Genomic DNA, 24,941 nt, shown 5'->3' on the forward strand with positions numbered 1-24,941 from the left:
AGTGCTTTAGACCACTGCGCCACTTGGGAGCCGCACAATGGCAAATTAAAGCCATGAAAGTCAAAAGTTTGGACACACCTACTCATTCAAAGGTCTTTATTTATTTTTTACTATTTTCTACATTGGCCTTGATGACAGCTTTGCACACTCTTGGCATTCTTTCAACCAGCTTCATGAGGAATGCTTTTCCAACAGTCTTGAAGGAGTTCCCACATATGCTGAGCACTTGTTGGCTGCTTTTCCTTCACTCTGCGGTCCAACTCAACCCAAACCGTCTCAATTGGGTTGAGGTCTGGTGATTGTGGAGGCCAGGTCATCTGATGCAGCACTCCATCACTCTCCTTGGTCAAATAGCCCTTACACAGCCTGGTGGTGTGTTTTGGGTCATTCTTCTGATGAAAAACAAATGATAGTCCCACTCAGCGCAAACCAGATGGGATGGTGTATCGCTGCAGAATGCTGTGGTACCCATGCTGGTTAAGTGTGTCTTGAATTCTAAATAAACAGTGTCACCAGTAAAGCACCATCACACCTCCTCCTCCTTGCTTCACGGTGGGAACCACACATGCGGAGATCATCCGTTCACCTACTCTGCCTCTCACATAGACACGGCGCTTGGAACCAAAAATCTCAAATTTGGACTCATCAGGCCAAAGTACAGATTTCCACCGGTCTAAAGTCCATTGCTCGGGTTTCTTGGCCCAAGCAAGTCTCTTCTTCTTCTTATTGGTGTTGTTTAGTAGTGGTTTCTTTGCAGCAATTTGACCATGAAGGCCTGATTCACACAGTCTCCTCTGAACAGTTGATGTTGAGATGTGTCTGTTACAGTCACGGCTGTTCGAAGGATTCGACCAAAATGCAGCGTGTTCGTAGTTCCACATATTTATTAGACGTGAAACTGAATGCAATACATAAATAACTTGAAAAAAACAACAAACCGTGACGCAGAGAGGGAAACACACTACTCAAAAGATAATAACCCACAAACAACAATGAGAAAAACCCTACTTAAATATAATCTCTAATCAGAGGCAATGAGGATCAGCTGCCTCCAATTAGAGATCAACCCCAAACAATCCAAACATAGAAATAGAAAAACTAGAACATAAACATAGAAATAGAAAACATAGAACAACCCAAAACACCCCCTGTCACGCCCTGCCCTACTCTACTATAGAAAATGACATTTTACTAGGGTCAGGACGTGACAGTTACTTGAACTCTAAAGCATTTATTTGGGCTGCAATTTCAGGTGCAGTTAACTTATCTTCTGCAGTAGAGATAACTCTGGGTCTGCCTTTCCTGTGACAGTCCTAATGAGAGACAGTTTCGTCATAGCGCTTGGTGGTTTTTGCAACTGCACTTGAAGAAACTTTCAAAATTCATGAAATGTTCTGGATTGACTGACCTTCATGTCTTAAAGTAATGATGGACTGTTGTTTCTCTTTGCTTATTTGAGCTGTTCTTGCCGTAATATGGACTTGGTCAATTACCAAATAGGGCTATCTTCTGTATACCACCCCTACCTTGTCACAACACAACTGATGGGCTCAAACGCATTAAGAAGGAAAGAAATTCCACAAATTCACTTTTAACAAGGCACACCTGTTAATTGAAATGCATTCCAGGTGACTACCTAATGAAGTTGGTTGAGAGAATGCCAAGAGTGCAAAGCTGTCATCAAGGCAAAGGGTGGCTACTTTGAAGAATCTCAAATATAAAATATATTTTGATTTGTTTAACACTTTTTTGGTTACTACATGATTTCATATGTGTTATTTCATAGTTTTGATGTCTTCACTATTATTCTACAATGTAGAAAATAGTAAAAATAAAGAAAAACTCTGGAATGATTAGGTGTGTGTCATCATTTGACTGGTACTGTGCATGTAACTATATTGGCATTTTAACTATAGACTCTTACCAATGTATGGATTATGGTGATTCACGGCAGACAGAAACACTTTCAGAATAATCCTTCCCACTGGGCTTCAACCAGTCCAGACAGCTTTAGCCACAAAAGACAGAGCTGTATTTAGGACAACATTATTATTGAGACCTGTAGCTACACGTTGCATGTTGTCCATGATGAACATATGACTAAATCCAATGGATCTTTCAAATATCCGCAGTAACAGAGAGCAGGAGGTGCCATTTGACAGAGAAGCCTTGAGTGACAGAATGGACTCTTTCTGGTGAATGTCCAAACCCCCTTTTTATCTCAACCGATCATGGCTTCTTCTTCGATGAGGTTTAACAGCAGTTGGCATCCAATAAATGTTGCATTACCGCCACCTACTGGACTGGAGTATAACGCCCTTATACTTTGCTTGAAAAAAATAAACAAATACCCTATCCCATCTAACACTCAGTAAGAAATGTTATAAATAAACCACCCTACTCTATTTTTATTTATTTAAATCTATTTATTCCTACTTCAGGCCAAATACCTCTCTGGAGCTGCCACCACAACAATTTTCTGTGACTTATGTTCCATCCCTGCAGTACAGTTGATAACCATTGCTATAAATGATAAAAATCCAATCTTACTGAAACATATATCACTCCTCGGCCTATCCCTCTCCTGGTACAGATCTACTACTAACACTCCTCTTAGGATCCCTCTCCCTTGACCCATCTTCCTCTACTTTCTTCACTGCCTCAGCATATGACACCTTCTGCATTACTCTGACACCTTCTGCATTACTCTAACCCTGGAAATCTCAACCTGCCTCTCTCACACCGGACATCTCTGATCCCCAGACCCATAGGCAACCTTACAATTAACACATACCACTACTTTCCCCAATGCTACACATTCCTTTTTTGGCAGGTAGGGGCGGCAGGTATCCTAGTGGTTAGAGTGTTGGACTAGTAACCAAAAGGTTGCAAGATCAAATCTCTGAGCTGACAAGGTACAAATATGTCCTTCTTCCCCTGAACAAGGCAGTTAACCCACTGTTCCTAGGCTGTCATTGAAAATAAGAATTTGTTCTTAACTGACTTGCCTAGTTAAATAAAGGTAAAAAATAAAAACACCTAGGAACCTCCCTGCTACACAATGCTGCCATAAGCTTGACACCTGTAACAACGTATCGTATTCAGCACAAAAGCTTGTACAGGATAATTTGTATATCCTAACATCACTTAGGCAAAGACTCAACATCAGACAACGACTCTTTTGTTTCACCACTCATAACACCGTCTGTGTCGCAAACAAGCGACGAGCATCACAAACACCGGGAATCTTCTCCTTCAGTTGGTCAACTTTCACATTTACTGCTACCCCAGTAATCACTCATTTTAATGGTGCCCTTTTCTTGAGAGCAAAAACAATTCACATTTCTTGCCCCCATTCATTTAACTCTGAGCACCTGCTCCCTCTGACCAGCAGAAACACAAACAATTATCAGAACACCACTTCTGGTTACCCTCACCGATTCCACAGCACCCAACTCTGTTTTCACCCACCAAGAAACCACTAATGGATCAGCCATAAGGCAGGGGTCCACTTTTTCCAAAAAACTTCACTCCTACTATCACAGACTCATCTTTATCCTGACCCTCAGTGCCTCGGGCTCCGAGAACTTCATCACACCTACCACCTCTGATACTTCGCCCTCATTCTCATTTCTCCTCCTGTCTTCAGCTCACTCTACTTTCTACCATTCTTCTTTAACAAAAATCGGTTTTAATTCATTTCTACCAGCATGTCACTTGTGCAACCAGAACTCTAGACCACTTGATGTACGGTTTTATCTTTAGTTCATTCAGTACAAACATAGTTCACAGGTGCTTTGGTGTGTTTGGACCCCAGGAAGAGTAGTTACCTTGACATCAGCTAATGGGCATCCCTAATAAATACAAATACAACATTTGGCAAATCTAACCATAATTCAAGCCTCCTGATTCCTGCTTACAAGCTAAAACTAAAGCAGGAAGTACCAGTGACTCGCTCAATACGTAAGTGGTCAGAGGATGCAGATGCTACGCTACAGGACTGTTTTGCTAGCACAGACTGGAATATGTTCCGGGATTCAGCCAATTCTGTATAATTCTGGCACTTCTTTGGACACTGTGTTAACAACCCTCCAGACGAATTTCAATGCCATACAACTCTCCTTCCGTGGCCTCCAACTGCTCTTAAATACAAGTAAAATTAAGTGCATGTTCTTCAACCAATTGCTACCTGCACCTGCCCGCCCGTCCAGTATCACTACTCTGGACGGTTCTGACTTAGAATATGTGGACAACTACAAATACCTAGGTGTCTGGCTAGACTGTAAACTCTCCTTCCAGACTCACATCAAACATCTCCAATCCAAAGTTAAATCTAGAATTGGCTTCCTATTTCACAACAAAGCATCCTTCACTCATGCTGCCAAACATACCCTCGTAAAACTGACCATCCTACCGATCCTCGACTTCGGCGATGTCATTTACAAAATAGCCTCCAATACCCTACTCAATAAACTGGATGTAGTCTATCACAGTGCCATCCGTTTTGTCACCAAAGCCCCATATACTACCCACCACTGCGACCTGCACGCTCTCGTTGGCTGGCCTTCGCTTCATACTCGTCGCCAAACCCACTGGCTCCAGGTCATCTACAAGACCCTGCTAGGTAAAGTCCCCCCTTATCTCAGCTCGCTGGTCACCATAGCAGCACCCACCCGTAGCATGCGCTCCAGCACGTATATCTTACTGGTCACCCCCAAAGCCAATTCCTCCTTTGGCCGCCTCTCCTTCCAGTTCTCTGCTGCCAATAACTGGAACGAACTACAAAAATCTCTGAAACTAGAAACACTTATCTCCCTCTCTAGCTTTAAGCACCATCTGTCAGAGCAGCTCACAGATTACTGCACCTGTACATAGCCCATCTATAATTAGCCCAAACAACTACCTCTTCCCCTACTGTATTTATTTATTTATTTTGCTCCTTTGCACCCCAGTATTTCTACTTTGCACATTCATCCACTGCAAATCTACCATTCCAGTGTTTTACTTGCTATATTGTATTTACTTCGCCACCATGGCCTATTTATTGCCTTTACCTCCCTTATCTCACCTCATTTGCTCACATTGTATATAGATTTATTTTGCTACTGTATTATTGACTATGTTTGTTTTACTCCATGTGTAACTCTGTGTTATTGTTTGTGTCGAACTGCTTTTCTTTATCTTGGCCAGGTTGCAGTTGTAAATGAGAACTTACCTGGTTAAATAAAGGTTAAATAAAAAATACATACAAAATAAATGGCATTGAGGAGTATACCATCTCAGTCACAGGCTTCATCAAGAAGTGCATTGACGATGTCGTCCCCACAGTGACCGTACATACATGTCCCAACCAGAAGCCATGGATTACAGGTAACATCCGCACCGAGCTAAAGGCTAGAGCTGCCACTTTCAAGGAGCGGGACAACACTGAAGCATGCATGAGAGCACCAGCTGTTCCGGATGACTGTGTGATCCTGCTTTCCGTAGCCGATGTGAGCAAGACCTATAAACAGGTCAACATTCACAAAGCCGCAGGGCCAGACAGATTACCAGGACATCTACATGCGCGGACCAACTAGCACGTGTCCTCACTGACATTTGACAGGTTGAATCAGTTGGCGTCTCCAAACTTTTGGCTGGTACTGTATATACCAGGCTGTGTCAGAGGAAGGCCCAACAAATTGTCAAAGACTCCTGTCACCCAAGTCATAGACTGTTCTCTCTGCTACCGCATGGAAAGTGGTACCGGAGCGCCAAGTCGATGTCCAAAAAGCTCCGTATCAGCTTCTACCACCAAGCCATAAGACTGCTGAACAATTAATCAAATGGCCTTCCGGACTATTTACATTGACCCCCCTCCTTTATTTTTACACTGCTGCTACTCGCTGCTTATTATCTATGCATAGTCACTTTGCCCCTACCTACATGTACAAATTACCTCAACTAACCTGTAACCCCGCACATTGACTCGGTACCGATTTGGTAGATGCCAGGTGCAGAGAGAGGCTAGAGAGGCTCAGAGATATAGAATTAGTCATGATGTATCGTATGCAGAGGCTGTTAAGACAGATTGGTGGAACTGCAGTGAGGACTGATGGAACAACTGGACCTAATGTTGGTTGTGTTTCTGCTGGTCCTGGCTAGTGTTTCTGCTGGTTTGGAGGTTCTGTTCAGAAATCTTGCTCTCATGAATGTCTGGTGTCAAAGGACACTTTGATAATGAATAAAGTTGAATTCATAGCTTTTATTGGTAAGGTTATCAATACGACTCGGGTTGTGGAAAGAAGAAATGCCAGATTGAAGTTTATTGTGGAGACATAGAGATATTGGGTGTAACAGATGTTACATTTGAAATGGTTATTGACATGCTGAACAATACTAAGGGGGAGTGTCTCGGCATGATATACATACAGTTTAATGGGGTAGGAGGGTTGGGGAGTGTTTTGGGAGGGAGGGGGGTGGTAGAAGTTAGTATTTGGCTGTTATGATATTTTCATGGTAGTACAGAATTGGTCAGATCATGATTGATCGTACATTCCAGCACAGTAGGTGGCGGCGTGCACTTAAACGTTTGTTTGCGGACCGCCATGATGCCATAGAAAAAGATGAACTGGTGGTGGCGGTAATGCAGAATGAGTAGGCAGCAGAGTCTGGTATGGACCGGAAGTTAGACCGGAAGGAGGAAATGACTAATGTAGCTAGCTGGTAGCTAACCATGAATATATTATTTAGTGTACAGGTAAATATTGTCAATAATTCCTCAGGTTTCTATCAAACTGTAACGTTAGTAACAAGCTAGTGTCCCAAAGAGCCTTCTGCTGATTTGAGGTAATGCGGATAGACAGAAGAATCTAACCCGGGAGATGGCCGGGAAGAAAGAAGATGCTTATGTTGATAGCTAGCTAGCTTAGTTTGGTAGTGTGTGAAATGTGTCCGATATCATTTGATGTCGTTTAAATTAGACTTTGATATTGCCCAACTCGGACTATATACGTGGAGCTAGCGATGTTTTCAACGACCATTTCATATAGTTTTGTTATCTGGTCTAGGAAAGTAAATTATCTAGCTACCGTTGGCCTAGCTAGATAGCTAACTGAGTTGTATGGAAAGTAATCCGCTAACTAATGTGACCTCGTGGTGAACTGTCGGGGATTTGAGAAGAATCTGCTTTAATTTAATTGAGTGACCCAACTCTTTCATAGGAAACTATTTCTGAAGAATTCACGATGAATGAGGTGAGAATGTCTATAGCTAATGCTAAACCAGTCGGGATGGCTATGCCTAAAGTATTAGCTTGTTAGCTAATTCATTTAGCTATTTATTAAAGCTTCAATTAGTAGTTGAAACAATCACAAAGCGTTTTGCCTCCCCTCTTAAAAGCTAATAAAAAGCTGAGGGGTGGGCTGAAGAAATGTAACCACTCTCAAATTCATAAACAGTGCTATTGATGCAAGGACTGACCATCCATGATATCAAAATGATAGTTTCAACCATGTTTTGAGGTTATACAGTGTTTGTTTACATTTACTTTGTTTACAAACATTAGAGTAAAACAAGTTTATATTTTGGGTTCTGATGGGGAACCACAGAATGGGTCAATGGGTATATATAACTAATTAATTCTTATTCTTTGTTTTAGGATTCTGCTGACCCATCCAACCCCCCTCTCTTCTGCTCCACTGAACCTAATCCTCCAGAGTCACTGGTTCCTGACTCTAACCATAGGGACATTGACAACTGCAGTGAAATACCCAGATTTAACATTGTAGTCAAGGAGGAGGAAGACTGGGACGTGGATAATACTGGTAAATTAACATGCTTAATTAAATCTCAGAGATTATACAGTTCCATTCCATATATAGCAGTTTAATTGGTAACACTTTATTTGGATAGTCCACCTGTAGATTTTCTACAGACTATCAGTAGCATGTCAACTAATACATTTACATTGTAGTAATTTAGCAGACTCTCTGATCCAGAGCCACTACAGTAGTGAGTCATTTAGCAGACTCTCTGATCCAGAGCCACTACAGTAGTGAGTCATTTAGCAGAGTCTCTTATCCAGAGCCACTACAGTAGTGAGTCATTTAGCAAACACTCTGATCCAGAGCCACTACAGTAATGAGTCATTTAGCAGACTCTCTGATCCAGAGCCACTACAGTAGTGAGTCATTTAGCAGAGACTCTGATCCAGAGCGACTTACAGTTAGTTACTTTTTCACACTTTTTTTTTGTACTTGTCCTCTGTGGGAATCGAACCACAACCCTGGCGTTACAAGTGCCATGACCTACCACCTGCGCAAACTATCTGTCAACCAGCCCTAACCTTACCCATATTCTAAACATAACCCTTGGCCTAGCCTTACCCTTATTCTAAACATAACCCTGGCCCTAACCTTACCCTTATTCTAAACATAACCGTAACCTTGGCAAGCAGTTGCTTATCAACAGATAGTGTGACCATCTGTATAGCAGCTACAGATGGACTATCTGTTTAATTCAATATCACCTGTACATAGCCCATCTGTAAATAGCACATCCAACTACCTCATCCCCATATTTTATTTTATTTTTCTCCTTTGCACCCCAGTATCTCTACTTGCACATTCATCTTCTGCACATCTATCACTCCAGTGTTTAATTGCTAAATTGTAGTTACTTCGCAACTATGGCCTATTTATTGCCTTACCTCCCTAATCTTACCTAATTTGCACATACTGTATATAGACTTTTCTATTGTGATATTGACTGTATGTTTGTTTATTCCATGTGTAACTCTGTGTTGTTGCTTTGCTTTATCTTGGCCAGGTCACAGTTGTAAATGAGAACTTGTTCTCAACTGGCCTACCTGGTTAAATAAAGGTGAAATAAATAATAATAATAATTTAAAAAGGGAGGTAGGCCATAGAGGTGAAATAATTATAATTTAGCATTAATACTGGAGTGATTGATGTGCAATTATGTTTATATCCTGTTTTACTGACATCATATGTATATACTTTATTCTAGTCAATGGTCATCCTATTTATTACTGCTGTACACACCTTTTCTATTCATATACTGTCCGTACTGTCTATACACACCTTTTTCTATTCATATACTGTCTATACACACCATCCTATTGTAACTACAACTGTACACACCTTTTCTATTCATATACTGTCTATACACACCATCCTATTGTAACTACAACTGTACACACCTTTTCTATTCATATACTGTCTATACACACCATCCTATGTAACTACAATTGTACACACCTTTTCTATTCATATACTGTCTATACACACCATCCTATGTAACTACTACTGTACACACATTTTCTATTCATATACTGTCTATACAAACCATCCTGTTTAACTACTGCTGTACACACCTTTTCTATTCATATACTGTCTATACACACACCATCCTTTTTAACTACTGCTGTACACACCTTTTCTATTCATATACTGTCTATACACACCATCCTATTTTACTGCTGTACACACCTGTTCTATTCATATACTGTCTATACACACCATCCTTTTTAACTACTGCTGTACACACCTTTTCTATTCATATACTGTCTATACACACACCATCCTTTTTAACTACTGCTGTACACACCTTTTCTATTCATATACTGTCTATACACACCATCCTATTTTACTGCTGTACACACCTGTTCTATTCATATACTGTCTATACACACCATCCTTTTTAACTACTGCTGTACACACCTTTTCTATTCATATACTGTCCATACTGTCTATACACACCATTATATATATATATTCCGGACTGTTCTGATACATTCTGTTGGGATTTGTATGTATTGTTTTATATTGTTAGGTAACACTGCACTGTTAGAGCTAGAACCATAAGCATTTAGCTTCACCTGCTATAACAATGGCAGAATACTCTGTGTACACAACCAATAACATTTGATTTGATTTGGAGGTTTAAAATATCCTTCTGGTGGTTAGCATAGGGCTAACTGTGCCAGGTTATCTCATGGGAAAAGCTAACGTAGAATTTTCGAGAAACGTATGGACCCTATAATTTTACAATATTTATTTTCTGTTTAGTCAGGAACAAACATTTTGACTTAGTCAGGGTGTTGACTAATTTGAGTTAATCCATACTCATGTCTTTACCACAGCAGAGAGACCTGACCACTGCTCTGAGAGCGAAGGGAGTCCCTCTACATCAGGACTACCCGAACAACACCAGGGGAATCACACAGCTAAGAAGATTCACTGCTGTTTGCTGTGTGGAAAAAACTGTCACAAGTTATCAAAACTACAAATACATATGAGAACTCACACAGGAGAAAAACCTTACTCCTGCTCTGTCTGTGGGAAGCAATTCAGTGAGAAAGGAAACCTGAAAAAACACCAGACGTTGCACACAGGAGAGAAATTGTACAGTTGCTCCGTGTGTGGGGAAAGTTTCTCTTCATCGTCAAATCTTACCAAACACCAAAGAACGCACACAGGAGAGAGTCAAGTGTCTGTAGCTGTAGAAGAGTCTGGTCTTTCACCAGCACTGGTTATCAAAGTGAAAGAGGAGGAAGAGGATCCTGCTTTTGGTAAGTTAAAGGGACTTATTCTGTAAGGGCATGAATTGCAAAACATTTGTTTTTATCACTCTTTGCATTACTTTGCTATTCGAAGGGAAAAATATATATAGTTACAGTTCCACATTTTTGCATAGTTTATCCATCCCATCTTATCCCACAGCAGAGAGACCTTACCACTGCTCTGAGAGCGAAGGGAGTCCCTCTACATCAGGACTACCTGAACAACACCAGGGGAATCACACAGCTAAGAAGATTCACTTTTGTTCAGTGTGTGGAAAAAACTGTCACAAGTTATCAAAACTACAAATACATATGAGAACTCACACAGGAGAAAAACCTTACTCCTGCTCTGTCTGTGGGAAGCAATTCAGTGACAAAGGAAACCTGAAAAAACACCAGACGTTGCACACAGGAGAGAAGCTGTACAGTTGCTCCGTGTGCGGGGAGAGTTTCTCTTCATCGTCAATTCTTACCAAACACCAGAGAACGCACACAGGAGAGAGTCATGGTCTGACACCAGCACTGGTTATTAAAGTGAAAGAGGAGGAGGAGGATCCTGCTTTTGGTAAGTTAAAGGGACTTATTCTGTAAGGGCTTGAATTGCCAAACCTTTTTATTTTTATCAATCTTTGCATCACTTTCAGTTATTCAAAGGAAATATATATATATATAGTTAGTTCCACATTACGTATTGTTTATCCATCCCATCTTATCCCACAGCAGAGAGACATGACCACTGCTCTGACAGTGAAGGGAGTCCCTCTACATCAGTACTACCTGAACAAAACCATGGGAATCATACAGCTAAGAAGATTCACTGCTGTTCAGTGTGTGGAAAAAACTGTCAGAAGTTATCAAAACTACAAATACATATGAGAACTCACACGGGAGAAAAACCTTACTCCTGCTCTGTCTGTGGGAAGCAATTCAGTGACAAAGGAAACCTGAAAAAACATCAGACTGTGCACACAGGAGAGAAGCTGTACAGTTGCTCCGTGTGTGGGGAGAGTTTTTCTTCATCGTCAAATCTTACCAAACACCTGAGAACGCACACAGGAGAGAGTCAAGTGTCTGTAGCTGTAGAAGTGTGTGGTCTTTCACCAGCACTGGTTATCAAAGTGAAAGAGGAGGAAGAGGATCCTGCTTTTGGTAAGTTAAAGGGACTTATTCTGTAAGGGCTTGAATTGCAAAAATGTTTTTTTAATAATGTTTTATATTACTTTCAGTTATTCAAAGGAAAAAAAATATATAGTGACAGTTCCACATTTTCGCATAGTTTATCCATCCCATCTTATCCCACAGCAGAGAGACATGACCATTGCACTGACAGTGAAGTGACTCCCTCTACATCAGGAGAACTTAAAAAAAAACAGGAGAATCACACAGCAAAGAGCTCTCACTGCTGTTCAGTGTGCGGAAGAGATTGCCAAAAGCTATCATCACTACTAATACACATGAGAATACACACAGGAGAAAAGCCATACCCTTGCTCTGTGTGTGGAAAGCAGTTCCGTGTAAAAAGACATCTTCAAGACCACCAGAAAGTGCACACTGGAGAGAAACCTTACGTCTGCTCCAAATGTGACAAGAGGTTTGGTTTCGCCTCAGCCTTGAAAAGGCACCAGTGGTTACACGCAGAAGAGAAACCTTACTCCTGCTCTGTGTGTGGGAAGGGTTTCGGCCGTCCAGATCAGTTAAAGGACCACTCTCTGCAACACGCAGGGAAACCCCACTGCTGTTCTGTGTGTGGGAAGTGTTTCAGCCGTCCAGATCAGTTAAAGGACCACTCTCTGCAACATGCAGGGAAACCCCACTACTGTTCTGTGTGTGGGAAGTGTTTCAGTGAGAAGGGGTATCTTGAAGACCACCAGTCAGTGCATACTGGAGAGAAACGACACCCTTGCCCTGTCTGCAAGAAGAGTTTTGTAAGATTAGCCGGCCTTAAAGTCCACCACAGATATCATACAGGAGAGAAACCTTACAGCTGCGCTAAATGCGGCCAGAGCTTCATTAGTTCTCAAAAACTTCAGAGACACCAGAAAACTCATGCTGGTTTACCACCTGTTGAGTTTCAAAACCCTGTTACAATTGAAGGAGAGAGAGAGGGAGAAGATGAGGAAGAGGAAGTTGGTGGTCTGATTAATTCAGATGGAGAAGAGGTTGGTTGGGATCTTCATCGTCTCGGTAAGTGGAAGCAGAACAGCCATTAGTTACATTAATACAATATTGACTTTGAATGAACATCGCTCTTTTATTTAAAAATCCAATGCGGCCATTTTTAACTCCATATGAAATCATTTCTGGGTAAAAATTAAGTACCTTGCTGTGATTGTTTTCAATTAAAATGGTCAAAAATAAGCAGAAATAGTTTCTTAGATAAGAGCAATATCTCAAGCAAGAATTTTGCTAGGACTGTCTGGGAGTTTTCTGAGTAGGGAGGGGAAAACTGAAAATGAGCTGTTATTAACAGAGAGGTTTGGAACTCTCTTTCTTATTGGTCTGTTAACTACAGGCCAAAACTCCATCCCACCAAAACAGGCTGAAATTTCAAATTCAAACAGCTCTTACACTAAAAGGGTATTATCATCATTTCACTGTATTTTTCCAACCTCATAGTATGTTAATGTGTATAAAAGACAGGAAATCACATTTTTCACTGCATTGGACCTTTTAACCTATGTTTTCTCATTCACACAGATGAGAGTTCGGAGGGGAGAGCCTCTACATCAGGAGAACCTAAAGAAACCTAGGGGAATCTCAAAGCTCAGAGATATGGTTGCTCTGTGTGTGGGAAAGACTGGCAACGGTTATTTGATCTGAAAAGACAAATGACAATGCACACAGGAGAGAAATCGTACAGCTGTTCTGTGTGTGGGAACAGTTTTAGATGAGCAGACCTTGTGAAACCACACCTCTGGACACACAAAGGAGATGCATGGGGAGAAACCTTAACCCTGTTCTGTCTGTGGGAAGGCTTTAGCAAGATCATCAGACCTTTAAAATGCACAATAGAGTTCACACAGAAGAGAAACCTTACAGCTGTGCTGAATGTGGCCAGAGCTTTTTGCCATAGTTTGTACATTTGCGTTGTTATATTGCTTATATAGGTCTATCTCATTAGTAGCTTATTAATAATTTTAGGTAATGTAAGAATGATGCATTTAATTGTTTTTCCTTACTTTGTGTATAATTATCTCTAGTGATTTTCTCCATGAGGGTGGTGAAGACCCAACAACATATTATAGTATCCCTTCCTCGTAACCATGTTTGCCAGTGACAGTCTCTTCCCATTCAAATATTTTTGTTCATTAAAAAGTTCAGTAATATACCCATGTAATTCCAGCTCATATTGCGAGGGTTGTTTTCTCAATGCTTTTTCAGTGCGTCTGTCTTATAAAAGTGAATCCTCGTGATTGTATTGTCCTTCCTTTTTAGACCACTTAGGCCTAATAAAATACTTCAAATAGTAGGCTAACCGCTGAGTCTGGGCTTTTGTTTTTTCTGTGGTAACTTAAAGAAGAGTAAAAGTTGAGGCCTCAACATCATCTGAATTTCTGTCGCTGTCCATTTCGGAATTGCTGAACGAATAGGCCTACCTCATCGCAGTTCGTTTTCTTATACAGTTGCTTATACTTAAGAGCTAAGTGTTAATTATAAAAGAACAATCATTTGTGAATTTACTGAACGTGAATGTAATAATGTGTGTGTGTGTATGGCTTCAAAAGTTAAAACTCATGTCGACATTCATTATGATTGAAGGAGAATGCTGTTCTTACCCAGTTACACAAATCCACAAGGAGTCATTAGAAACCATCCTTATTGAAGGAGAATGCTGTTCTAACCCAGTTACACAAATCCACAAGGAGTCATTAGAAACCATCCTTATTGAAGGAGAATGCTGTTCTAACCCAGTTACACAAATCCACAAGGAGTCATTAGAAACCATCCTTATTGAAGGAGAATGCTGTTCTAACCCAGTTACACAAATCCACAAGGAGTCATTAGAAACCATCCTTATTGAAGGAGAATGCTGTTCTAACCCAATTACACAAATCCACAAGGAGTCATTAGAAACCATCCTTATTGAAGGAGAATGCTGTTCTAACCCAGTTACACAAATCCACAAGGAGTCATTAGAAACCATCCTTATTGAAGGAGAATGCTGTTCTAACCCAGTTACACAAATCCACAAGGAGTCATTAGAAACCATCCTTATTGAAGGAGAATGCTGTTCTAACCCAGTTACACAAATCCACAAGGAGTTATTAGAAACCATCCTTATTGAAGGAGAATGCTGTTCTAACCCAGTTACACAAATCCACAAGGAGTCATTAGAAACCATCCTTATTGAAGGAGAATGCTGTTCTAACCCAGTTACACAAATCCACAAGGAGTCATTAGAAACCATCCTTATTGAAGGAGAATGCTGTTCTAACCCAGTTACACAAATCCACAAGGAGTCATTAGAAACCATCCTTATTGAAGCCAGTCGGCCATCCGCTCCACTCTCGGACAGATTCATGTGTAGACCCTAATCGTTTGTGGGCAACGTTTGTCACCGTTTGAAGTTCATTTAATGTATTGTTTACAGTTATAGTGTAGTGGCTTTGCTGTCATTCATCTAAAAAATAAAGAAATGTTTTCCCCAACAAGGTTGACATGCTGAAATCACCACTGGACAACACTGGTATTGAAAGCTGTAGCTACACGTTGCATGTTGTCCATGATGAACATGTTCATATATCCAATGGATCTTTCAAATGTCCACGGTAACAGAGAGCAGGAGGTGCCATTTGACAGAGAAGCCTTGAGTGACAGAATGGACTCTTTCTGGTGAATGTCCAAGCCCCCTTATTATCTCAACCAATCATGGCTTCTTCTTCGATAAGGTTTGAAGGCGGTTGTCATCCAGTAAATGTTGCATTACCGCCACCTACTGGACTGAAGTACAATGCCCTCATACTTTGCTTGAAAGAAATAAACAAATACCCTATCCCATCTAACACTCAGTAAAATAAAAAAGGAAACACCACCCTACTCAATATTTATCTATGTAAATCTATTTACTTCAGGTCAACAACCTGAAAGGATGGGACACCACCACTTAACACACCCTGTAACTTCTGATGTCAAGTCTCACACACCCAAATACCTCTGCAGCTGCCACCACAACCTCTATTTTCTGCGATTACGTTCCATCCCTGCAATACAGTTGATAACCATTGCTATAAATTCTAAAACTATAATCTTACTTAAACATATACAGGTACCAGTCAAAAGTTTGGACACACCTACAGGCTTTTTTTTATTTTAACTATTTTCTACATTGTAGAAGAATAGTGAAGACATCAAAACTATGAAATGACACATATGGAATCATGTAGTAACCAAAAAAGTGTTAAATAGATTTGAGATTTTTAAGATTCTTCTAAGTAGCCACCCTTTGCCTTGCTGACAGGGTTGCACACTCCTGGCATTCTCTCAACCAGCTTCATGAGGAATGTTTTTCCAACAGTCTTGAAGGAATCTCCACATATGCTGAGCACTTGTTGGCTGCTTTTTCTTCACTCTGCGGTCCATCTCATCCCAAACCATCTCAATTGGGTTGAGGTAGGGTGATTGTGGAGGCCAGGTCATCTGATGGAGCACTCCATCACTCTCCTTCTTTGTCAAATAGCCCTTAACTGTCTTCCATAATCTCAGTACAATCAGCACGAACCCCTGGGGATGTAGCACTCAACAGTGCATCCCACTTGTAAAGCAGCTGCTGCCCAGCTTGCAGCCTCCTTCTTCTTCTCTCGTATATTGGCAATTATAAACTGGGTGGTTTGAGCCCTGAATTCTGATTGGCTCAAAGCCATGGTATATCAGACCGTATACCACGGGTATGACAAACCATTTAGTTTTACTGCTCTAATTACATTGGTAACCAGTTTATAATAGCAGTAAGGCTCCTCAGGGGTTTGTGATATATGGCCAGTATACCACAGCTAATGTCTGTGTCCAGGTACTCCGCATTGCGTAGTACATAAGACCAGCCCTTAGCCGTGGTATATTGGCCATATACCACACCTCATCGGGCCTTATTGCTTAATTGCAGAATTTAATGGGCATCCCGTCACCTACTGTGCGGGATGGAAACCGGATTCTCCCCCAAAAAACTGAACAAAGAACCAAAAAGTACCTAAAATAAACTAAATCAGACAACAGATCCCTACACAGGCTCAAGGGGATCCTGGGAGGGCGGGCCGTCTTCCGGCAAGTCTTTTGTTGTAAAAAAGTCCCTGATACTTTTCTGCTGCATCTACAATAATGTCCAGTTTCTTAGACTTCTTTGAGACTTGAGTCATACAGTTTATAACTGTGGCAATGAACGCCACAAAATCTACCTTTTTAACACACCGGATATGTTTTGACTGGCAGCAAACATTTACTACAGGCTGTGGTGCCTCCACTACCATATCTTCACAAACATCACTTGTTTTCTCAATTCTTTTAATCGCCTCTGCATAGGAGATTTGATTGGTCGCTCTAACTTTTGCCACCTCAATCTTCACCCCAGATGACTCTTCTGACAGGTGTTCTACTCCCAAGTTCAAAGCACGATACTTCTGTTGTTCTGGATTCTCTTGAAACCCACTGCAAACTTCCTCTGTTCTTCAGAAATATAACTAATCAAAATAAGACCACTCCTGGTCACTCTGACAGACTCCACTTTTCCCAATGTGTATTTCACATATTCAACATTTTCAACACCTCAAACGGGTTTCCCACATATGCATCCTCTCTCAACAAATGCATCCGAACAAGAAGCGAATCGTTATCATTCATGACGTTTACCTCCACTCCGATTTTAGACAATTTCATTGTTGTTCCAGTTTTTTTCGACACTACTGTTGTCCATTCAGGACATAAATCTTCACCAGCTTTGAACTTCGAACTCAACAGCCACTTCCCCCAATTTAATCCACCTGCTAGCTTTTCCCTTTTTGACAGATTTTACAGGTTGTGATGAAGTGCTACTACAAAAATCACCACCAATCATGGATAGCCAAGATTCTGTATTTTCTCTGCGTCTAAACAGCTTTGTGATTTCACATTTTATTTATATTTATAGATTATATACGAGTTTGTTGTTAAGGCACATGAAAGTTCACATGTTCAAGAAGGCATTTCTGGAAGAAGAAAAAAACCAGTTTGATGACGTTAAAAAGCCTCTCCTGTGAAATAGTGACATGCGTCATGTGCCCAGCTTTCTGTAACGGGGAACATTTATGTGCTCCTGAACTGGTGGTGAAGGTAGGAAGTAAGAGCAGTAATGTGTTGGAGTGAAAAGAAGATTAAAAACCATGTTCCTGGTGCTTCTGTTAGGTTGAGGGGAGTCATCATTGGTGTCCCAATATCTATGTCCACAGATGATATTAAAGAACATGTGAAGGGAGGCAGAGTGATTGAGGCCCAAAAGTTTGATCAGTAGGAAAGAGGGTCAAAGAAGTGAAAGCTTATCAGTGCTGCTCAGACAAGTATAGAGAGGATTCATCAGTTTCAATGTCAGAGAATATGTCCCATCCCTATTGCAGTGTTTTAAATGCCAAAGAATGGGACATGTAGCTGTTCAATGTAAAGGAGGGAAACGATGTGTGAAGGGGAACAGGATTACTGCAAATGTGGAAGCAATGTGAAGTTTGTGTTGTAATTGTGTGTGTGTGGGGGGGGGGGGGGGGGCATTGTGCAGCTTTTGGTGGATGTCAGGTGAAGAAAGAGGCTCAGAGATATAGAATTAGTCATGATGTATCGTATGCAGAGGCTGGTAGACAGATTGGTGGAGCTACAGTGGAGTGATGGAACTTCCATGGCTGCTCCTGACTAAGTGGACCTAATGTCGGGGCTGGTGTTTCTGCTGGTCCTGGCATGGTTTCCAGGACACTTTGAATAATGAATGAAGTTGACTTCATAGCTTTTATTGGTAAGGTTATCAATACGACTCGGGTTGTGGAAAGAAGAAATGCCATATTGAAGGTTATTGTGGAGACGGCAAAAGAGATATTGGGGGTAACAGATGTGACATTTGAAATGGTTGTTGAACTGCTGAATAATCCTAAGGAGTGTTTCAGTATGATATACAGTGCCTTCGGAAAGTATTCAGACCCCTTGACTTTTTCCACATTTTGTTAAGTTACAGCCTTATTCTAAAATGGATTAAATAAAACATGTTCCTCATCAATCTACACACAATACCCCATAATGACAAAGCAAAAACATGTTTTTAGAAATTTTTGCAAATAAAAATAAAACAGAAATACCTTATTTACATAAGTATTCAGACCCTTTGCTAAGAGACTCGAAATTGAGCTCAGGTGCATCCTGTTTCCATTGCTCATCCTTGAGATGTTTCTACAACTTGATTGGAGTCCACCTGTGGTAAATTCAATTGATTGGACATGATTTGGAAAGGCATACACCTGTCTATATAAGGTCCCACAGTTGACAGTGCATGTCAGAGCAAAAACCAAGCCATGAGGTCGACGGAATTGTCCGTAGAGCTCCGAGACAGGATTGCGTCGAGGCACAGATCTGGGGAAGGATACCAAATAAATTCTGCAGCATTGAAGGTCCCCAAGACCAGTGGCTTCCATCATTCTTAAATAGAAGTTTGGAGCTGCCAAGACTCTTTCTAGTGCTGGTTGCCTGGCCAAACTGAGCAATCGGGGGAGAAGGGCCTTGGTCAGGGAGGTGACCAAGAACCCGATGGTCACTCTGATAGAGCTCTAGAGTTCTTCTGTGGAGATGGGAGAACCTTCCAGAAGAACAACCATCTTTGCAGCACTCCACCAATCAGGCCTTTATGGTAGAGTGGCCAGACGGAAGCCACTCTTCAGTAAAATACACATGACAGCCCACTTGGAGTTTTCCATAAGGCTCCTAAAAACTAAAAACAAGACTCTCTGGTCTGATGAAACCAAAATTTAACTCTTTGGCCTGAATGCCAAGCGTCACTTCTGGAGGAAACCTGGCACCATCCCTACGGTGAAGCATGGTGGTGGCAGCATCATGATGTGGGGATGTTTTTCAGCGACTGGGACTGTGAGACTAGTCAGAATCAAGGCAAAGATGAACGGAGCATAGTACAGAGAGATCCTTGATGAAAACCTGCTCCAGAGCGCTCAGGACCTCAGACTCGGGTGAAGGTTCACCTTCCAACAGGACAATGACCCTAAGCACACAGCCAAGACAACACAGGAGTGGCTTCGGGACAAGTCAATGTCCTTGAGTGGCCCAGCCAGAGACCGGACTTGAACCCAATCAAACAACTCTGGAGAGACCTGAAAATAGCTGTGCAGCAACGCTCTCCATCCAACCTGACAGAGCTTGAGAGGATCTCCAGAGAGGAATGGGAGAAACTCCCCAAATACAGGTGTGCCAAGCTTGTTGCGTCATACCCAAGAAGACTTGATGCTGTAATCGCTGTCAAAGGTGCTTCAACAAAGTACTGAGTAAAGGGTCTGAATACTTATGTAAATGTGGAAAAGTCAAGGGGTCTGAATACTTTCCCAATGTACTGTAGATACAGTTTAATGGGGTAGGAGGGTTGGGGAGTGTTTTTTTTTTTTGGGGGGGGGGGGGGGTAGAAGACAGTATTTGGTTGTTATATTATTGGTTGTTATATTATTTTCATGGTAGTACAGAATGGGGAAGATCATGATTAATCGTACATTCCAGCACAGTAGGTGGCGGCATGCACTTAAACGTTTGTTTGCGGACCGCCATGATACCATAGAGAAAGATAAACTGGTGTTGGCGGTAACGCAGAATGAGTCGGCAGCAGAGTCTAGGACGGACCGGAAGTTAGACCGGAAGCAGGAAGACAGTAATGTAGCTAACCATGCATATATTATTAATTGTACCGGTAAAAACAATTATATATTTTCAAACTGTAACGTTAGTAACAAGCTAGTGTCCCAAAGAGCCTTCTGCTGTTTTGCGGTAATGCGGATTGACAGAAGAATCTAACCCGGAAGCTGGCCGGGAAGAAAGAAGATGCTTATGTTGATAACTAGCTAGCTTAGTTTGGTAGTGTGTGAAATGTGTCTGATATCATTTGATACCGTTTAAATTAGACTTTGATATTGCCCAACTCGGACTATATACGTGGAGCTAGCGATGTTTTCAACGACCATTTCATACAGTTTTGTTATCGGGTCTAGGAAAGTACATTTTCGCTACCTTTGGCGCAAATAGTTAGCTAACTGAGTTGTCGAATAGTTTTGTATGGAAAGTAATCCGCTAGCTAATGTGGCCTCGTGGTGAACAGTCGGGGATTTGAGAAGAATCTGCTTTAGTTAAATTCAGTCAACCAAAACGTTCATAGGAAACTATTTCTGAAGAATTCACGATGAATGAGGTGAGAATGTCTATAGATAATGCTAAACCAGTCGGGATGTCTATGCCTAAAGTATTAGCTAGTTAGCTAATTCATTTAGCTATTTCTTAAAGTGGCAATCATCAGTTGAAACAATCACAAAGCGTCTTGCTTCCCCTCTTTAAAGCTAATAAAAAGCTGAGGGGTGGGCTGAAGAAATGTAACCACTCTCAAATTCATAAGCAGGGATATTGATGCAAGGACTGACCATCCATGATATCAAAATTATAGTTTCAACCATGTTTTGAGGTTATACAGTGTTTGTTTACATTTACTTTGTTGACAAACATTGGAGTAAAACAAGCTGATATATTGGGTTCTGATGGGGAACCACAGTTGAACTACGCTAATGAGGCATTTATAAGTTGTATTCTTCAAGAATCAATGGTATATAGAAGTATTTCATATGTCATGAAATGAATGTAGCTCTAGCAGATTGCCTCTTTAACGTCTTATTCTTTGTTTTAGGATTCTGCTGACCCATCCAACCCCCCTCTCTCCTACTCCACTGAACCTAATCCTCCAGATTCACTGGTTCCTGACTCTAACCATAGAGAAATACCCAGATTTAACATTGTAGTCAAGGAGGAGGAAGACTGGGACGTGGATAATACTGGTAAATAAACATGCTTAATTAATTACATCTCAGAGATTATACAGTTCCATGACATACAGCAGTTTAATTTTAAATCCATCTGTACATTCTCTACAGGCTATCAGTAGCATGTCAACTATCTATCTACTAGCCCCAACCTTACCCTTATTCTAAACATAACCCGTAATGTAAAATTGGCAAGCAGTTGCTTATCAACAGATGAGTTTGTTGATAGTGTGACCATCTGTAGATGGACTATCTGTTTAATTCAATGAAAGGTTAATTGTTTATGGAATAAAAACACAGGACAATGACCGATAATAGCTAGAAAATAGTAATAGATTTTGTTTACCCCTGAATTCTTCCATGACACCCACCGTCACAGATTCTTATGAAATTGTGTCTGTAGTTAGTAACAGATAAACTTAGTATTCCTGCAACATTATTTTGTTGAAATTACATTTAATCTCTGAGAAATGAAGCTAATTGATTGCATCCAAATGGGCCCTTTTGATTTATAGGATTCACATAATAGTCAAAAAATACCAACATCTGATCTGGACCAAACTTATTCCTACCATTGAGTAAGATACACTACATGGCCAAAAGTATGTGGACAATCTTTTAATTTAGATGATAAGGATATTTCAGACACACCCGACATGTGTATAAAATCAAGCAGGGCGTCCCGAGTGGCGCAGCGGTATAAGGTACTGCATCGCAGTGCTAGCTGTGTCGCTACTGATCCTGGTTCGTTCCCAGGCTGTGTTGCGGCCGGCCGCGCCTGGGAGGTCCATGGGGCGTTGCACAATTGGGGAGGGTTTGGCCAGCCGTGTTGTCCTTGTCCCATCGCTCTTTAGCGACTCCTGTGTCAGGCCGGGCGCAATCTACTGCAGAGATAGTCTGCAAAGGTCTGTCATACTTTCCAGGTCTATGCCTAAACAGTTCGAGCTTCTAATTTAAAAAATGAATCTCTCCAGAAATAAGTCTCTCACTGTTGCTGCCTGTTATAGACCCCCCTCAGCTCCCAGCTGTGCCCTAGGCACCATATGTGAATTGATTGCCCCCCATCTATCTTCATAGTTCGTTCTGCTAGGTGACCTAAACTGGGATATGCTTAACACCCCGGCCGTCCTACAATCTAAGCTAGATGCCCTCAATCTCACACAAATGATCAAGGAACCCACCAGGTACAACCCTAAATCTGTAAACATGGGCACCCTCATAGATATTATCCTGACCAACTTTACCTCTAAATACACCTCTGCTGTTTTCAATCAGGATCTTAGTGATCACTGCCTCATCGCCTGCATCCGTTATGGGTCAGCGGTCAAACGACCACCCCTCATTACTGTCAAACGCTCCCTAAAACACTTCTGCGAACAGGCCTTTCTTATCGACCTGGCCCGGGTATCCTGGAAGGATATTGACCTCATCCCGTTAGTAGAGGATGCCAGGTTGTTCTTTAAAAGTAATTTCCTCACCATCTTAAATAAGCATGTCCTTTTCCCGACCAGCACAAAACATCCTTTGGCGGCGTACTGCACTAGCATCTAATAGTCCCCGCGATATGCAACGTTTCAGGGAAGTCAGGAACCAATACACACAGTCAGTTAGGAAAGTAAAGGCTAGCTTTTTCAAACAGAAATTTGCATCCTGCAGCTCTAACTCCAAAAGGTTCTGGGACACTGTAAAGTCCATGGAGAATAAGAGCACCTCCTCCCAGCTGCCCACTGCACTGAGGCTAGGAAACACTGTCACCACCGATAAATCCACGATAATCGAGAATTTCAATAAGCATTTCTCTATGGCTGGCCATGCTTTCCTCCTGGCTACCCCAACCCCGGCCAACAGCTCCGCACCCCCCGCAGCTACTTGCCCAAGCCTCCCCAGCTTCTCCTTCACCCAAATCCAGATAGCAGATGTTCTGAAAGGGCTGCAATACCTGGACCCGTACAAATCAGCTGGGCTAGACAATCTGGACCCTCTCTTTCTAAAATTATCTGCCGCCATTGTTCCAACCCTATTACTAGTCTGTTCAACCTCTTTCGTATCGTCGGAGATTCCTAAAGATTGGAAATCTGCCGCGGTCGTCCCCCTCTTCAAAGGGGGTCACACTCTAGACCTCTTGACCGAAACTGTTACAGACCTATAGTCTTCGAAAGCCAAGTTAACAAACAGATCACTGACCATTTGGAATCCCACTGTACCTTCTCCGCTGTGCAATCCAGTTTCCGAGCTGGTCACAGGTGCACCTCAGCCACGCTCAAGGTACTAAACAATATCATAACCGCCATCGATAAAAGACAGTACTGTGCAGCCGTCTTCATCAACCTGGCCAAGGCTTTCGACTCTGTCAATCATCGTTTTCTTATCGGCAGACTCAACAGTCTTGGTTTCTCAAATGACTGCCTCGTCTGGTTCACCAACTACTTTTCAGACAGAGTTCAGTGTGTCAAATCGGAGAGCCTGTTGTCCGGACCTCTGGCAGTCTCTATGTGGGTACCACAGGGTTCAATTCTCGGGCCGACTCTTTTCTCTGTATATAACAACGATGTCACTCTTGCTGCGGGTGATTCCTTGATCCACCTCTACGCAGACGACACCATTCTGTATACATCTGGCCCTTCTTTGGACACTGTGTTAACAAACCTCCAGACGAGCTTCAATGCCATACAACACTCCTTCCGTGGCCTCCAACTGCTCTTAAACGCTAGTAAAACTAAAGGTATGCTTTTCAACCGATCACTGCCCGCACTTGCATGCCCGACTAGCATCACTACTCTGGACGGTTAAGTGGTTAAGCATATTAAGCATCTCCAATCCTAAATTAAATCTAGAATTGGCTTCCTATTTCACAACAAAGCCTCCTTCACTCACGCTGCCAAACATACCCTCGTAAAACGGACTATCCTACCAATCCTCGACTTCGGCAATGTCATTTACAAAATAGCCTCCAACACTCTACTCAGCAAATTGGATGCAGTCTATCACAGTGCCATCCGTTTTGTCACCAAAGCCCTATATACTACCCACCACTGCGACCTCTATGCTCTCGTCGGCTGGCCCATGCTACATATTCGTCGCCAAACCCACTGGCTCCAGGTCATCTATAAGTCTTTGCTAGGTAAAACTCCGCCTTATCTCAGCTCACTGGTCACCATAACAACACCCACCCGTAGCACGTGCTCCAGCAGGTATATCTCACTGGTCATCCCCAAAGCCAACACCTTCTTTGGCCGCCATTCCTTCCAGATCTCTGCTGCCAATGACTGGAACGAATTGCAAAAATCGCTGATGTTGGAGACTTATCTCCCTCACCCACTTTAAGCATCAGATATCTGAGCAGCTCACTGATCGCT

At 41.8% G+C, this 24,941-nt stretch overlaps 1 protein-coding gene across 7 annotated transcripts in view; it reads left to right on the forward strand.

The window, feature by feature from the left end:
- Window positions 1–6,635: 6,635 nt before the first annotated feature.
- Window positions 6,636–24,941, forward strand: part of LOC106595501 (zinc finger protein 271) — a 33,665-nt gene continuing 15,359 nt past the window's right edge. For 2 of the 7 annotated variants that reach the window (XM_045710552.1, XM_045710567.1), the window contains exons 1-6: window positions 6,663–6,739; window positions 7,203–7,235; window positions 7,640–7,805; window positions 10,145–10,573; window positions 10,725–11,129; window positions 11,285–11,713. In XM_045710552.1, the coding sequence (XP_045566508.1) occupies window positions 6,716–6,739; window positions 7,203–7,235; window positions 7,640–7,805; window positions 10,145–10,573; window positions 10,725–11,129; window positions 11,285–11,713 (1,486 nt within the window). In that variant the 5' untranslated portion in view covers window positions 6,663–6,715. Of the gene's footprint in view, window positions 7,236–7,639; window positions 7,806–10,144; window positions 10,574–10,724; window positions 11,130–11,284; window positions 11,714–20,417; window positions 20,967–21,452; window positions 21,601–24,941 lie in introns of those variants that run through there. The other 5 variants (XM_045710557.1, XM_045710559.1, XM_045710563.1 and 2 more) reach the window with 5 other exon arrangements.

This window comes from Salmo salar, chromosome ssa02 (genome assembly GCF_905237065.1).
Source record: "Salmo salar chromosome ssa02, Ssal_v3.1, whole genome shotgun sequence".
NCBI lineage: Eukaryota > Metazoa > Chordata > Actinopteri > Salmoniformes > Salmonidae > Salmo > Salmo salar.